Source organism: Pristiophorus japonicus, chromosome 7 (assembly GCF_044704955.1).
Source record: "Pristiophorus japonicus isolate sPriJap1 chromosome 7, sPriJap1.hap1, whole genome shotgun sequence".
NCBI classification, from domain to species: domain Eukaryota; kingdom Metazoa; phylum Chordata; class Chondrichthyes; family Pristiophoridae; genus Pristiophorus; species Pristiophorus japonicus.
The window spans coordinates 189,191,590-189,206,631 of NC_091983.1; the positions used below are offsets into that span (position 1 = coordinate 189,191,590).

General features: G+C 42.6%; 1 protein-coding gene across 6 annotated transcripts in view; it reads left to right on the forward strand.

Annotated features, from left to right (window-relative positions):
• The window catches only part of prdm1a (PR domain containing 1a, with ZNF domain), a 93,707-nt gene extending 78,903 nt beyond the window's left edge, over positions 1–14,804 (forward strand). For all 6 annotated transcript variants that reach the window (XM_070885618.1, XM_070885614.1, XM_070885612.1 and 3 more), the window contains exons 5-8: positions 1,323–1,394; positions 8,873–9,972; positions 10,458–10,586; positions 12,734–14,804. In XM_070885618.1, coding sequence (XP_070741719.1) covers positions 1,323–1,394; positions 8,873–9,972; positions 10,458–10,586; positions 12,734–13,309 — 1,877 coding nt within the window. In that variant the 3' untranslated portion in view covers positions 13,310–14,804. The remainder of the gene's footprint in view (positions 1–1,322; positions 1,395–8,872; positions 9,973–10,457; positions 10,587–12,733) is intronic.
• The last annotated feature ends 238 nt before the right edge of the window (positions 14,805–15,042 follow it).

The following is a 15,042-nucleotide window of genomic DNA, read 5'->3' on the forward strand; positions in this document are numbered from 1 at the left end:
ACAACCTTCCGACACTTTGCCCTGGTAGCCATGCTTTGTGCGTAAACCTCGACATTCTAAGTGCCGGTAGGCTTATCCCGCTGCGGAGGGCATCACGTCTAAGCCGGCAGCTATCCAAACCAAGGACTAAAGTTTCCAGTCCCTCAGTAGTGATCAGAAATGTTCTCCTCCCCTGATCCGCCCACCCCAATTCAATTCTGAAAGCCGGCCCTTGCTGAGTATCGTCTCGCTCCGCACAGGCCTGGAGTCAAGTCAGCTAGATTTCAGCCACAAACAGCGCAATGCTTCGTGATGTGTATACCCACTGAATCAACAGGGGATACTGACCCTCTACAAGTTTCACCAGCATAAAGCATCCAATTGGATGAAAGAGCCCCCGTAAGGATAGCGACTTAATGGCACGGTGCTTTTCAATGTTGTGGCAGCAATCGGTGCCCGGGTCAGTTACACACAATACATACAAGGGGCACTTCCCACCTGTTTGTCCAAACTTCATCCAGTCAAATAAGTCACTGTCTATAAGAGAGTTCTTTTCTAACTTAATTCCATTCACTCTCTCTTATTTTTTATTTTGAGTTAAGAAATGATGATTCAACAAATATGCAAATACAACATAAATGTGACGTAGGAGTTGTAAGAAGGTTTTTCAGTTATTGCATGAATGTGTTCCATCCAAATGGAGGTAGTTTCAAAGTGAAAGTACTCCACGAAGAAGTGTGCAAAAAAAGAATCAAATACATGGTATATAAAAAAAGAATTCTCGAATGAGTTCGCGATTTTGCACATTTGTCTTTTGCTTTTGTTTGAAGGTTTTTAAAATTTGCTGAGGTAGGCGGGTGGCCTGTTTCCTCGGGCCTGTCTGATGCTGCTCTACGACAGGCCTGTGGGAGGTGAGCGGGAGTTTCATGGCGTGGCTTTCAGTTTCCCCCCCCCCCCCCCCCCCCCCCACCATTCTTATTACATCGAAGCAGCTAAGCCAATTCTTGTGCTGACACGGCTGGCCAGGAATTCACAGCCACAGAGTGTTGGGGTGTTTGCTAATTGCTTTGGGGTTACTTTACACAATTTGTTTTTATCTTGCAAGGACCTAGCAGTAGCTTGTCTGCTGCTCAGTGTGCTGGATCTGGTTTCTATAGCAACATCTCAACCAGAGGGATCCATGCTGGGTTGGAGGGGGCGAAATCAGGCTAAATTTATCAATTACTAATGTATGACGGGGAACTTAGCTTTACCTTTTGTAAGGACTGAAATACAATATATTGCAGTAAATATTTATTTTTCCTAAGATTTACTTCAAATCTTTTTTTATTCCCAACCTCCAGAGTGCATCAGCCTGCCTAGAGGTGAAGAACTGCAGGGAAAATGGCAGCACAGATCAGGAGGCCAGCCTGATGGTAAGGAAAAGTTATACATGGTTTGGAGGAAGGAAAATGATAGTCCGGTTAGAAAAATATATTAAAAATACTTCAGCATAAGCTCATTGAAGAAGCTTCTCTTACAGTATTCCATTACTGAGTACACAATCTTGGAGGGGAGTGAAGGTAATTTTAATGAATACCTAGTTTTACTAGTTTGTATGGAGACCTATTCTGTTAAAATGTTTAATAATTTTTAACTGTACTATATACTTCCATTCTCACTATTGTTAATCTGTATCAGCATATATATCATGCCCAAGGCTCTTAAAGGAGGTGTAAATTACCCTAAATGCCAATATATGAAATTGGATTGTTTCCTCATTTTTTTTAATCCAGCAGCACCCTTCCGATCACTCTAGATTGCTAAGTAATTATCATTGGTGGACATTTAGTTATAACACTTAACAGGAATGTGGTGTGTTTGTATTTTAAGAACATTGTCGGATTTTATTCTTTTGGTTCAGTACGCATTTTAGTTGAAGCTGGCTGTGGTTACAGATTGATCAGTGAGAGTTCATAAGTTTCCTTTTGAGCAGGAAAAAAAAAATTCACAATCTTTTTGAACAAACTGAGTTAAGATGGCAATTTTTTTTAAATGCTTGAAACATTTTTAAAGCAACATTCGAACTCTCTAGTGATTACCAGGTATTATCACGGAGGTACAGTCTTCATGGTAATCTCCCGATGGCAGAACAGATACATGCCAATAAATTGGAAATATCTCCAGCTACTCAGAATTTATCTTTCGGTCCGGTTGCACTGAGAGTTTCTGTATTTGTGTTAACCCTATCTATGTAGCCATTGCCAAGCAGCTAATTTAATGTGATTCTGGTTTTACTGACCAATTCTTTGAATGTTGCAATGCACTGGCAGCGTGCAGCGGAATTGCAGTTTGTCCGCTGGGAGTGCAGAAATTATCAATAAAATTCTGGGAAAAAGCTATTGTTGGGAGATTATTCAACCAAACGCCTGCTTATTGGCAGCCGTTTCAAGTTGCACTTTAGCGGTTAGTTTCCGATTTGCCAGATGATTTCGTTGTTTTCTACCCCCTCTGTTTTCTGGCGTTGTATTTACATCACCGAACAATGTATGGGATTGGTCAAGATTCTCAGACCGAACCTAGATGACAAAATAAGATGACTTTGGTTTTTATGTAAATGGAACATTGGAAACTTTTATTTGTTGCCTCTTTTAGGTGTAAAAGAACCAAATGTACAATAATTGCACTCTGATTGTAACTTTAGGAGTAGCTGGAAGGGGAGGGGGCATCTACTTGAGGTGTAAAACCCTTGAGAAAGCTGGTGTTTAACTGCAGATAACAGGATTGCAGCTGTCCTATTTGCTATTTACTTGTACTTTTTATTACTGTTCCATTCAGTGCTTGTTTGTCAAACAAGGTGAAGTAATCTGCGAGGCTGGCGTCTAATCTCCTGAGGCTGTTCTTGTTCTGAATATTTGCTTTTTTATTTTGCTCTTCAGAACTGTGTGGGGCCCACCCTGGCATTCCTTAATTTAGTATCAAAATTGATTCAGCAGAATGAAAGACTTGGTGCGATGTGTGAAGTAGTCATACTTCCGTGTCAGAGGCATTCCCCACCCACAGGCGCTGTGCCTTTTGCTAGAATTGTAGTTTTAACCCTTTGCATACTGGATTTCTCTTGCACTGCAGCCTTCGATTTCCCCTAAAGCTCACCAAACGACAAATGACATAATCGTCTGAAGAGAGAAGTAGGGATATGGTAGAATAGTGGCTAAGTTGTAATCCATAGCTGTGAGTTCAAATCCCACCGCAGTAGCTGGGGAATTTAACTGTACAGTAGAGGACACTAACAATATCCCAACAGTGGATAGTCAAGGGGCTATAGGGGGGAGGAACTTAACACAATCACAATCACAAAGGAGGTGGTACTCAGTAAGATAATGGGACTAAAGGCAGATAAATCCCCTGGACCTGATGACTTGTATCCGAGGGTCTTAAGAGAAGTAATGGCAGGGATAGTGGATGAATTGGTTGTAATTTACCAAAATTCCCTGGATTCTGGGAAGGTCCCAGCAGATCGGAAAACTGCAAATATAACACCCCTATTTAAAAATGGAGGCAGACAAAAAGCAGCAAACTATAGACCAGTTAGCCTAACATCTGTGGTTGGGAAAATATTGGAGTTCATTATTAAAGAAGCAGTAGCAGGAAATTTGGAAAAACAAAATTCAGTTAGGCAGAGTCAGCATGGGTTTATGTTTGACAAATTTGATGGAATTCTTTGAGGATGTAACGAACAGTGTGGATACGAACATGAGAAATAGGAACAGGAGTAGGCCATACAGCCCCTCGAGCCTGCTCCGCCATTCAATAAGATCATGGCTGATCTGATCATGGACTCCGCTCCACTTCCCTGCCCGCTCCCCATAATCCCTTATCCCCTAAAAAAAACTGTCTATTTCTGTCTTAAATTTATTCAATGTCCCAGCTTCCACAGCTCTCTGTAGCAGCGAATTCCACAGATTTACAACCCTCAGAGAGAATAAATTTCTCCTCATCTAAGTTTTAAATGGGCGACCCCTTATTCTAAGATCATTCCCTCTAGTTCTAGTCTCCCCTATCAGCGGAAACATCCTCTCTGCATCCACCTTGTCAAGCCCCCTCATAATCTTATACGTTTTGATAAGATCACCTCTCATTCTTCTGAATTCCAATAAGTAGAGGCCCAACCTACTCAACCTTTCCTCATAAGTTATCTCCCTCATCTCCAGAATCAACTTAGTGAACCTTCTCTCAACTGCCTCCAAAGCAAGTATATCCTTTCATAAATATGGAAACCAAAACTGCATGCAGTATTCCAGGTGTGGCTTCACCAATGCCCTGTATAACTATAGCAGGACTTCCCTGCTTTTATACTCCATCCCCTTTGCAATAAAGACCAAGATACCATTGGCCTTCCTGATCACTTGCTGTACCTGCATACTATCCTTTTGTGTTTCATGCACAAGTACCCCCAGGTCCCGCTGTACTGCGGCACTTTTCAATCTTTTTCCTTTTAAATAATAACTTGCTCTTTGATTTTTTTCTGCCAAAGTGCATGAAATGAGCCAGACGTGGTATCGAAGAACAGCAATTATCTAGAACAGATGCTGTGTTTGAAATGAGGAGCACTCTAAAAGGCGACGCTGACCATTCAAAATGTCTGTTTCACAGGGAATGTGCAAGGGGGAGATTGGCTAAGAATATTCCCAACCTCTTCTGCGTGACTTTGTATTTAGATGCAGTAGGTTGTCGTGAAAACTGACGGCCCAGAGACCCCAGCGTTTATTTTTCTTCTCCAATTTGTTCTGGTTTTCCTCCTCTTTAAAGAATGGAAACTGCTGAAGAGTTTTAATTTTTCACGCCATTTATCGTGATTTTGTTTTTACACCTGATTTCTCCAACAAGGTTGTGCCTTTAAGGGCAGTTGCAGAAAACCTCCAACTTGCAGGCGTGGTATTTTAGGTGAAGGAGCTGACAAAAAGCACACCATGATCCCCCTGCCCTCTTACTCCAGCTTGCCACAGAGAGCCCATTTTTTCACTGCCCTCTTTCCCCCGCCCCCCCCTTCCTTCAGCTGAGTTGCTCGCTGTGGGGTTCACTGACAGTTTATTTCCCGGTTTCAGTGACTGAGGAAAGTTCACTGACTACTTGAACTTCCTGCCTGCCAAGCCCTATTTGAGAGATAGGTATCTCCCTGATAACCTTCTATTTATTTTTGTCTAGTGGCCCAAGGAAGCCAGATCGTGCTATCTGTGCTTGCTATCAGCACCTTGCCTATAGTGTCCACTCACTCCTGTTTGTTTAGCACTGCCAGTGCAGAGAGGCATTGATTGCTATAGCACAGCAGTCGTCCATCATTATGCCTGAAATTTAAGCACACTCATCCCTGGCTTCCAAAAGCACTTTGTCTGACAGCTCCGGGATGTCAAGTTAAATGGCAGCTGGGACATGCGCCCTTACTTAAACAGGTGACTGTGACAGGTTTGGTATTGATGGAAGTGGACTGCAAGGACTGTAAACACTATACAGAAAGAAAACACCAAGGAAATTAGCTGCTTTTTTTCTATCCCGATGTAGGAATTTATCCAACAAAAAAAAAATTGATCGTGTAAGGCTAATCTAGTCAAACTGGTTAGTGAAGGCACATTAATGGTGTGGTCATGGGTGCAATGGACCTGTCCAGCAATATTAAGACCTCGTGTATGGATTGCACATCTTGGCTGCTGCAGTTGCCTACATAACAGTGACTGCACTTCAAAACATGAATCCATTAGTTGTCATCATAGGTAGAGCACTGTGAGATGTCTTGAGGGTGTAGCGAGGCAGTAAATGAATCTTTCTATCTTTTCTTCCTTCCTTTTTCTGAATTGCTGAGTTACTCATTGCATAAATTCGCTGAGTTATCGGGAGAGCTCCCCCCCCTCCCCCCAGGAATGATGGCTTTATCAGACACCAGAACAGCCCTGAACACTTTTTGGTTTATGATAAAGAGGCAGACTTGTTGGACCTAATGGCCTGCGATAGTGCTGCCGCTTTGAGCCAGGGGCCATGCTTTCAAAAATCCCCACTCAAGGGTTTAAGCACATAATCTAGGTTTATCGCTTCAGTGAGGTACTGAAGGCGTGCTGCATTGTTAAAGGTGCTGTCTTTTGGATGAGGCCCACCTGTCTCTTCGGGTGGGTCAGCTGGGGATTAAAAATCTCATGACTATATTTAAGGAAAAGCAGGGAATTCTCTCCAAACCAACACCACCAACAACAGATTAAGTCATCATTCTCTCCAGTTATATTTGTATGATCTTGCATGTAAAACAGCTGCTGCTTTTGCAAAAATTACTGACAGCATGTCAAAAGAGTTCATTGCTTAGAGTCGCAGAAGAAGGCCATTAAGCTTATCACACCCGTGCCAGCCATATTTATTTGACTGGAGTTATCTGCTCCAATCCTATATCATTGTATCATTTTATATTCATCCGTTTTCATATACTTATCCAAGTCCTTTTTAAATGATCAGTCTCTGCTTCAATAGTTATGGACTATTCTAATAACATTTGTGTATAAAAGAAAAAATGTTTTAATTTCCCCCTTAATTCTTCTGGTGATAATCGTCACTCTGCAATCCCCTTATTACCAATTTCCCAACTAGTGGAAATAAGCATTCACTATTTACCCTGTCAAAACCTTTCATAATTTTAAAAGTCTCTGTTCGATCTCCCTGTTCCAGTGAAAAGACCTAGTTTATCAAGCCTTTCTTAATACTTACTATCTTTCACTCCTGGTATCATTTTAATGAATCTTTGCGATGTATTTTCCATGTTTACATAAGAACATAAGAATTAGGAGCAAGAGTAGACCATTGGGCCCCTGGAGCCTGCTCTGCCATTCAATAAGATCATGGCCAATCTTTTACCTCAACTCCACTTTCCTGCACTATCCCCATATCCCTTGATTCCCTTAATATTCAAAAATCTATCAATCTCCATCATTAAATATTCAAAGACTGAGCCTCCACAACTCTCTGGGGTAGAGAATTCCAAAGTTTCTCCTCATCTCAGTCCTAAATGGCTGACCCCTTATTCTGAGACTGTGACCCTTGGTTCTAGACTCCCCAGCCAGAGGAAACATCCTCCCTGCATCTATCCTGTCCAGCACTGTAAGAATGTCATATGTTTCAATGAGATCACCTCTCATTCTTCTAAACTCTAGGGAATATAGGCCTACTCAATCTCTCCTCATAGGACAATCCTCCCATTCCAGGAATTAGTCTGGTGAACCTTTGTTGCACTCCCTCTATGGCAAGTATACCCTTTCTTAGGTAAGACGACCAAAACTGTACACTATATTCCAGGTGTGGTCTCGCCAGGGCCCTATATAATTGCAAGATCTCTTTACTCTTGTACTCAAATCCTCTTGTAATAAAGGCCAACATACCATTTGCTTTCTTAATTGCTTGCTGTACCTGCATGTTCGTGTACAAGGATATCCAGGTCCCTCTGAGCACCAACATTTCCCAATCTATCACCATTTAAAAAATACTCTGCTTTTCTATTTTTCCTACCAAAGTGGATAACTTCACATTTCTCCATATTACATTCTACTTGCCATGTTCTTGCCCATTTACTTAGCTTGTCTACATCCTCTTGAAGCTTATTTGCATCCTCCTCAAAAATTACATTCCCACCTAGCTTTGTATCATCAACAAACTTGGATATATTACATTTGGTCCCCTCATCCAAATCATTGATATAGATTGTGAATAGCTGGGGCCCAAGCACCGATCCTTGCGGCACCCCACTCTAATCACTTTCCTATAATAAGGTACACAACATTGCATGCAATACTCCCAATAGCCTCACCAATGTTTTATATAAATTCAATATTTGGTCCTTGCTTTTATATACAATGTCACTGTGTATAAAACCCGCATTCCCCATCTAGAAAGATCTTTATATCTGCATCCCTGGACCTCTTTGTTCCTCCACTGTGTCAATGAACTTACCATTTAGAGTAGTAGAAATGCACTGGGTGTTTTTACAGTATTATACTCATCTACATAGTGCCAGTTCATCAGTGTCGGTCTATACGCGTGGCTTTACACTTTGGCAGACAATTTGCCTTGTGAGTTAGAGTAACAAAAAGTCTAGTTATTTAAAGGCAGAGGAGTAGGAGGGAATAAAATGTTTAAATTCTGAGAATGGCCTCTGTTATAAACATTACCTCCTCCCCAGTGGTGCGCTTTAAAATGAGCTTATTGGAATCTATTGTGTCCAAATTATATTGCAATAGTGCTGGAGTAAAGGGGTAGCATTCATCAGTTCTTCAGTACGCAAGTCGTTGTATATCAACAGGGTAAAGTATTCTGGCTATTGATCTGGTACCAGGCAACAGTACTTTTATTAAAAATACCCTGGAGTAACATGAAGGCTGCAATGCAATCTCAGAGCTCAGGGGATGGCTGTAGACTAGCTGGGCTTTGCTGTAGCAGCTTGGTGTTATCTGAACTTGTCGATTTAGATTAGTGCTAGTGACCTGTCCTTGTACCACTTAAACAGTCGTCAGTCTTCGGAAAGTGGCTCAGCCCCCACCCCACTGCAAAATCAGCTGACTCTTGTGGTTTGGCACGGGTTGCCCCATCATGATGATGCCTTTAAAGTTAGTACATGGTTGAGGGCAGGGCTTTGCATTTGTCTCCGGCATCTAGGAGAGTGAAAGTGCGGCAGTGATGATGTTGCACAACATCAGTCAGAAGCACCACCACTTCCTGATCGTGCAGCTTGCCAAGTCAGAGTGCTGCTCAAATCCCGATTTTTTATGATCTTCCCTTTTATGTAAATGCAGTGAAACAAACATGATGAGGAAATGCTGAGCAATGTTGCTTTTAAACGATGCACCTCCTGATGTTTTTTTTTCCTCTTGCCCTCCTCCATCTACAGAACAAAGACTGAAGGAAAAAAGATACGTGACTGAACTGGACGGCAAAGTGAAGAATGACGATATGACGCACGGTAATCATGGCAGTGAGGAAAATGTGATGAAGGAAAAGCACCAAATACGGACAATCCAATCATTGATGGTTCCAGGAAAGGAAATGGAGGACATCAGCAAAAAGCACAGTCTAGAACGAACCTTCTTCCCTCGTGTGGTGTACCCAGTCAGACCAGATCCACACCTGAAGCCCAGTCCTGGTTACGGGATTGATAGGCACAGTTACATCAAACACTCTCCAATCCAGCCTTCGGTCACCTCCAGTCCGTCTTCTAGAAGCAGTCCAGACCAAAGCTTGAAAAGCTTAACGCCGCACAGCAGCCCAGAATCCCATATTTCCCCTTTGACGCCTTCAACTCAGGAACACAAACAAGCTTTTCCTTACTTGAGTGGACCCTACAACCGAGAAGGATTGAGCTCTCTCCCAGCCTATCCACCTCCAAGTCACTTGCCTCCAGCCTTCTTGCATTCCTACAACCCAGCTAATACCCAGTATTCCAGGTTCTTGCTACCTCATTACTCAGTTGGCTGCAATGGCTTGAATAACTTCACTGGCCTCAGTGGCATAAACGGCATGAGCAACTTCAGCCTGCTTCCCAAAATGTACCCGTTTTATAGCAGCCTTCTGGGAAATGGTGGCCTCTCCCAGCACATGTTCAACCAGACAGTTCTGCCCAATGCGTTGCCTCCCGAAGGAACCCGAAGGCTTCTGCTCTCCGAGCAGCAGAAAGATTTTCTCATTCCAGCGCGGAACAGTGCCTTCTCCATCGCAGGCTCTGCCGCCAGTCTTAAAGACAGGCCTTCAAGCCCCGGCAATGGTTCCCCGACAGCCGGCACAGCCGCCTCCTATTCTGAATATTTAATGCAACCCAAACCTACCTCGGCTGGCCTGGTCAGCAGCAGCGAAGAAGCCATGAATCTCATCAAACCAAAGCGAAATCTTACCGGTTACAAAACGCTGCCGTATCCGCTAAAGAAGCAGAATGGGAAGATCAAGTACGAGTGCAACGTCTGCTACAAGACCTTTGGACAATTATCAAATCTTAAGGTATGTTACTTTTTTAAAAAAGATTACTCAGCCAACAAAATATTTGAGAAAAGAGTAATGAGCTGGTTTCTATCTCGAAAGTAAAAAGGCATACTATGGTGCCCAGGCCAATATTTATCCCTGGATCAACATAATTAAAAACAGATTATTTGCTCATTATCTCACTGCTGTTTGTGGGAGCTGGGTGTGCACAAATTGGCTGCCACATTTCCTACCTCACAACAGCAACTTCAAAAGTACTTAATTGGCTATGAAGCACTTTGGGATGTCCTGAGATTGAGTGAACTTTTTTTTTTTCTCTGAAATAATTATGTTGGGGCGCAGTCCAATGGTACAGTTTTAATGTTTCCTTGAATGATTTCTACTAAACCACACCTTTACTAAAGATCTTTTTTTAAATCTGGGATCGCTAAAATGCTAAATGAGTATTGTGATATCAAATGGTGAAAGGAGCTGTAAACAGAAGATGTGTCCTTTCTTTCCAGGTCCACTTGAGAGTACACAGCGGGGAAAGACCCTTTAAGTGTCAGACCTGCAATAAAGGCTTCACACAGCTGGCACACCTACAGAAGCACTATTTAGTTCATACTGGAGAAAAGCCACATGAATGTCAGGTAAGGAAAGGGCTTTATTAATGGACTTTTAAATAACTTTTTAAAAGTCCAAAATATTCATTTTGCTGAAATGTTTAGGATTATTGTGCAGTAAATCGATGCCCATCTTTCCAGAACTCTTACTAATTTGATTCAGTGCACATAGCGCAAAAATGCAACATTAGGAAGTTGCTGAAGTTTATTTTCAGTTCACACCACGGGTAGGTCATTGATGTGTCAGAAGTGATGGGGTCTTAGTTGCACTTCACACTTTTTGAATACTGTTTAATCTGTTGCCTTGCACTTTCAGTCGCTTTCGTAATGCACTGAGGTTGTTGCGATTCGCACTATTCTTGGCAATAAGATCTGTAATTCTTTAAGGGCACTAAAGGGTCATCCCACTCTCTCTTGGTTGCGCTCCTGTTCTTAGTAATAATTAGATTGTAAGTCACCCACAGAAAGTCATTTGATGGGAACAGGCACAGACTTCAGCTGCTAACAGCTGAACAGCAAATAAAACTGAAGGCTTGTAACAGTACAGGATTGAATCATTGTACTCGATGGTTTTTGTTTTTGATCCACTTTGTGTCTCATCTTTCCTCTGACCAAGATGTGATTGAGCAATAATGGACAAACCGTAAGTAGCAGTCGACTGTGCCTGTGGGGAAGCAGCACGATTGAATAAGAACAGTACAGTTTTTCAACTAAGCCAATATTCTGATGTATAGCAGGGCTGCTGGTCTTGGGCAGAAATGAGTCTTCTGTATGAACATGAATTTTGTTTTAAAGAAATACTGTTTGTGGGGTACTGTTACACAGGAGTGAGAAAGCCTAGTTGGTGAGAGTCAGCAGGCTGATTGATTATGGGAGACGATGCACACATGCACACATACTACATACATACATATATATATATGACAGGGTGACGTCCTCAAGGTCCAGGTCGGTGATTGGAGCGTGGGCAGATACAGCAGGAGTAGCAATAGACTGTGGAGGGATGTGATCAGAGCCCAAGAAAGGCATGAGTTCGGGAGCCAAGGTCCCAGAGGCAGCAATATGTGTGCGTATAGGTCCATGTAGCAGAGCAGGTCTCCGGTCGTCTTGGATAACCCTTGCCACTGGACCAAGACCTAGCTCTGCCAAACCTGTGTGGTGGCTGGTGTGCAACGGCCACCACACGTTAAAAAAAATCCACGCACAGGCATCTTCCACCTTTCAGGATGTAGTTCAGGACGTGGAATTTTAGGTCCTTCATTGAAACACCTGTGAAGTCAACCTTTTTTGGCGTGGAAGCAAGTCATCCTTGTTTTGAGGGACTGTCTTTGATGACGATATAATATATTCGCGTGCACACACACACACACACACACACACTTTCCAGAGAGGATAACTGGATAGGAATCTGGAGTAGGAACCCTGGCTGCCCACACCAGGGAACCATAGACCAATTGCTTCTACTGCCACTCCCAACTGTGAACTACTACCTCAGGACAGGTTGGGAATTGAACCTGGGGACCTTCCTGTTCTGTATGGCTCAGCAAACCAGGAAGTGACTTGCGTCGCAATTATATATGCCACGGCCACGATGCAGTGTTCCCACTAATTTTTTTTGGGGGTGCGCAGCCCATTCAAATTATCGCACATGTGCAGTATTTGCCCTTTAAAAACCGGCAAGCTGCTTGTGCAGGAACTCCAGCCCGTTGTGCAGCTGCTCAGCTTACCGGGAACATGGCCCCTGTGATAAAACAATCATCCCTGCACAGCGAGCTTAATAAGAACATAAATAGGAGCAGGAGTAGGCCATACGGCCCCTCGAGCATGCTCTGCCATTTAATATGATCATGGCTGATCCGATCATGGTCTCGGGTCCCCTTCCCTGCCCTCTCCCCATAGCCCCTTGTCCTCTTTTTGGTTAAGAAACTGACTATTTCTGTCTTAAATTTATTCAATGTTCAACAGCTCTCTGAGGCAGCGAATTCCACAGATTTGCAACCCTCAGAGAAGAAATTTCTCCTCATCCAGGGCATCTGTAAAGTGACTGTCCATAGACTGAAAGCAGGCAGATAATCATGTTTAATAAGGAACCTGCGTTTTATTTGTTTAGAGGAAATGACTCTGACTTGCCTCCTAAGTTTTTATTTCTTATTTTTCTTCTCCCTGCTGCACAGGTTTGCCACAAGCGATTCAGCAGCACAAGCAACCTGAAGACCCACCTACGGTTACACTCGGGCGAGAAACCCTACCAGTGCAAGCTGTGCCCGGCGAAGTTCACCCAGTTTGTCCATCTCAAGCTGCACAAGCGCCTGCACACCAGGGAGCGCCCTCACAAATGCCTCCAGTGCCACAAGACCTACATTCACCACTGCAGCCTGAAGGCACACCTCAAAGGAAACTGTCCTGTCGCTCCTGGGGCCGGCCGCTCCCTGGAGGACCTGCATCGCTTCAACGAGGAAATCAATAAGTTTGACATCAGTGACAGTGCGGACAAGCTCGACGACATGGGACACAGCGACGAGGTTGAGTCGGTCGTTGAGAAGCAGATCTTCAGCATGCTGAGGAGGGAGGTGGAAGAGGTCAGCTTGAAGAACACTTTTCAAAGGAACCTGGGGAACAGCCTCCTCTCCTCTGGGTGCAATCTGTACGAGAACTTGGAGACTCAAGTCCTGAAAATGTCTCGTGGTAGCCCACTACCTCTCGTGCCCATAAAAGTCAAGCAAGAAACACTTGAACCCATTGACCCTTGAGACTAGATGTGATATGTTTATGACTCAGGGAGCCGAGGTACCTGTAGCATTCGAATGTACATAGATTTCGGCAGTGCTGCAGGGTGGACTGGCTGACCTCCCATCAGAGCTGCGCCCCCCATGGCAGGGCACCTCAACATTCAACTCAGGGCATGTTTAAAAAAAGAAAGTATTTGGCAGAACTATGACAAGCCTAAGAAAAGCTTAAAGACAATCATTTTAAGCAGAATTATTTTTCCAAGAATAGTCAATAATTTATTATGCAATTTACTTTGTTAAGCAATATCTGAAAATGATGTTTACAATGACCAAGTTAATCATTGTAATCGAATATGGAAATGTTTTATTTTTATCTTCTCTGTTGCCATTCTTTGTAGATACTTTAAACTGCATTTGTTTTTTAAAAAGTTAACGAAATTCTAATAGGGGGAAAAAAACAGACTTGTCATTCAAATTGGAACATTATAAAATGGTTTTGCAAAATACTGTTGCAATATGGTGTATTGCCAAAGCAGGAAGTTTTTAAAATTGTTAAATCATTTGTCCTATTGCAATCTTTTCTCTTGCTTGCCCTCACATTCTCCCTTTCACTTCATTCCCTCCTTCTACTGTTTCTTCTCTCTCTCTCTCTCTCTCTCTTTCTCCTCTCTCTCTTTCTCTCTCTCTCTCTCTCTCTCTCTCTCTCTCTCCCCCCCCTTCTCTCACTCTCTTTCCCTCCCCCACCCCCCCCTCCCCCGTCTCTGTCTCTGCCCTCCTCGTCTCTCTCTCTCTCTCTCTCTCTTTAAATATGCCCTGTTTCACGGTATTTCTGGTTTTACTGAATTGTGAATGAGATTGTAAAGCTGAACAACAGCTACCTCATTGTGTGTCCAGTGGTGCAGGGAGCAAAAAGAAAGTAAACTGGATCGATTTGTTATTTCTTGCTTACTGGTAATGTAGCAGCAATATTTGTGTATTTTTTTAATTAAAAAAAAAAACTCTAAATTATGGACAATGAGTATAAACCAAAGGTGGACTTGTCATTTTTTAAACAGGAGGTTCTGACCAGAGAATCCCTGCAGCTGTAACCAGCACAGTTTGGGCGAGGTTTAAGGAACCGGACTTGACTTAGTTTTTTTTTGTTTTTGACTGGTTTAATGTAAACCGAAGCATCACTACTCTATCACTGGATACACTTTATTCCTTTTTTAACTGTAATGCTTCTGTGTTGTGTTTGGTTTTGTTTTTTTTTAAACGGAGAACTCCGTGATACAGTTGCACAGCACCTCGTGTCAACTGGACTCTGCTGAGGACTTCCGTTCCAGTGAATGTAGCAGAAACCTGTCTGCAAACTTTGCTGACAGTGGGATTGATTTTTTTTTTTAATTTTGTTTGTATTTTATATTATTAATTTAAATTTCCTCTTTGACCAAAGCGACCAGGTATTTTGGAGCCTTTGGGCTTTTGCTTATTTCTATTAGAAAATCTTCATCTTATGTTTACATTCTGGTTTATAATGTTATTTATGTGCAACATGTCAAAGTGTAAATTAAAATATAAATGCTCACTTAACTCAAGTGGCGTTTCTATCTTGCTTTTTAAAAGAATATTTGTATGTGTAACTATGGGGGATGTTGGGAGATTCTGAGGTAATTTTGTGTTAGTGGTTTCTGGTTAACTCCTTAACTTTATGGTGCCCCTTCCCCCGCCCACAAACAATACTCTGCCCATCGTAAATCAGTGAACTTCATTGT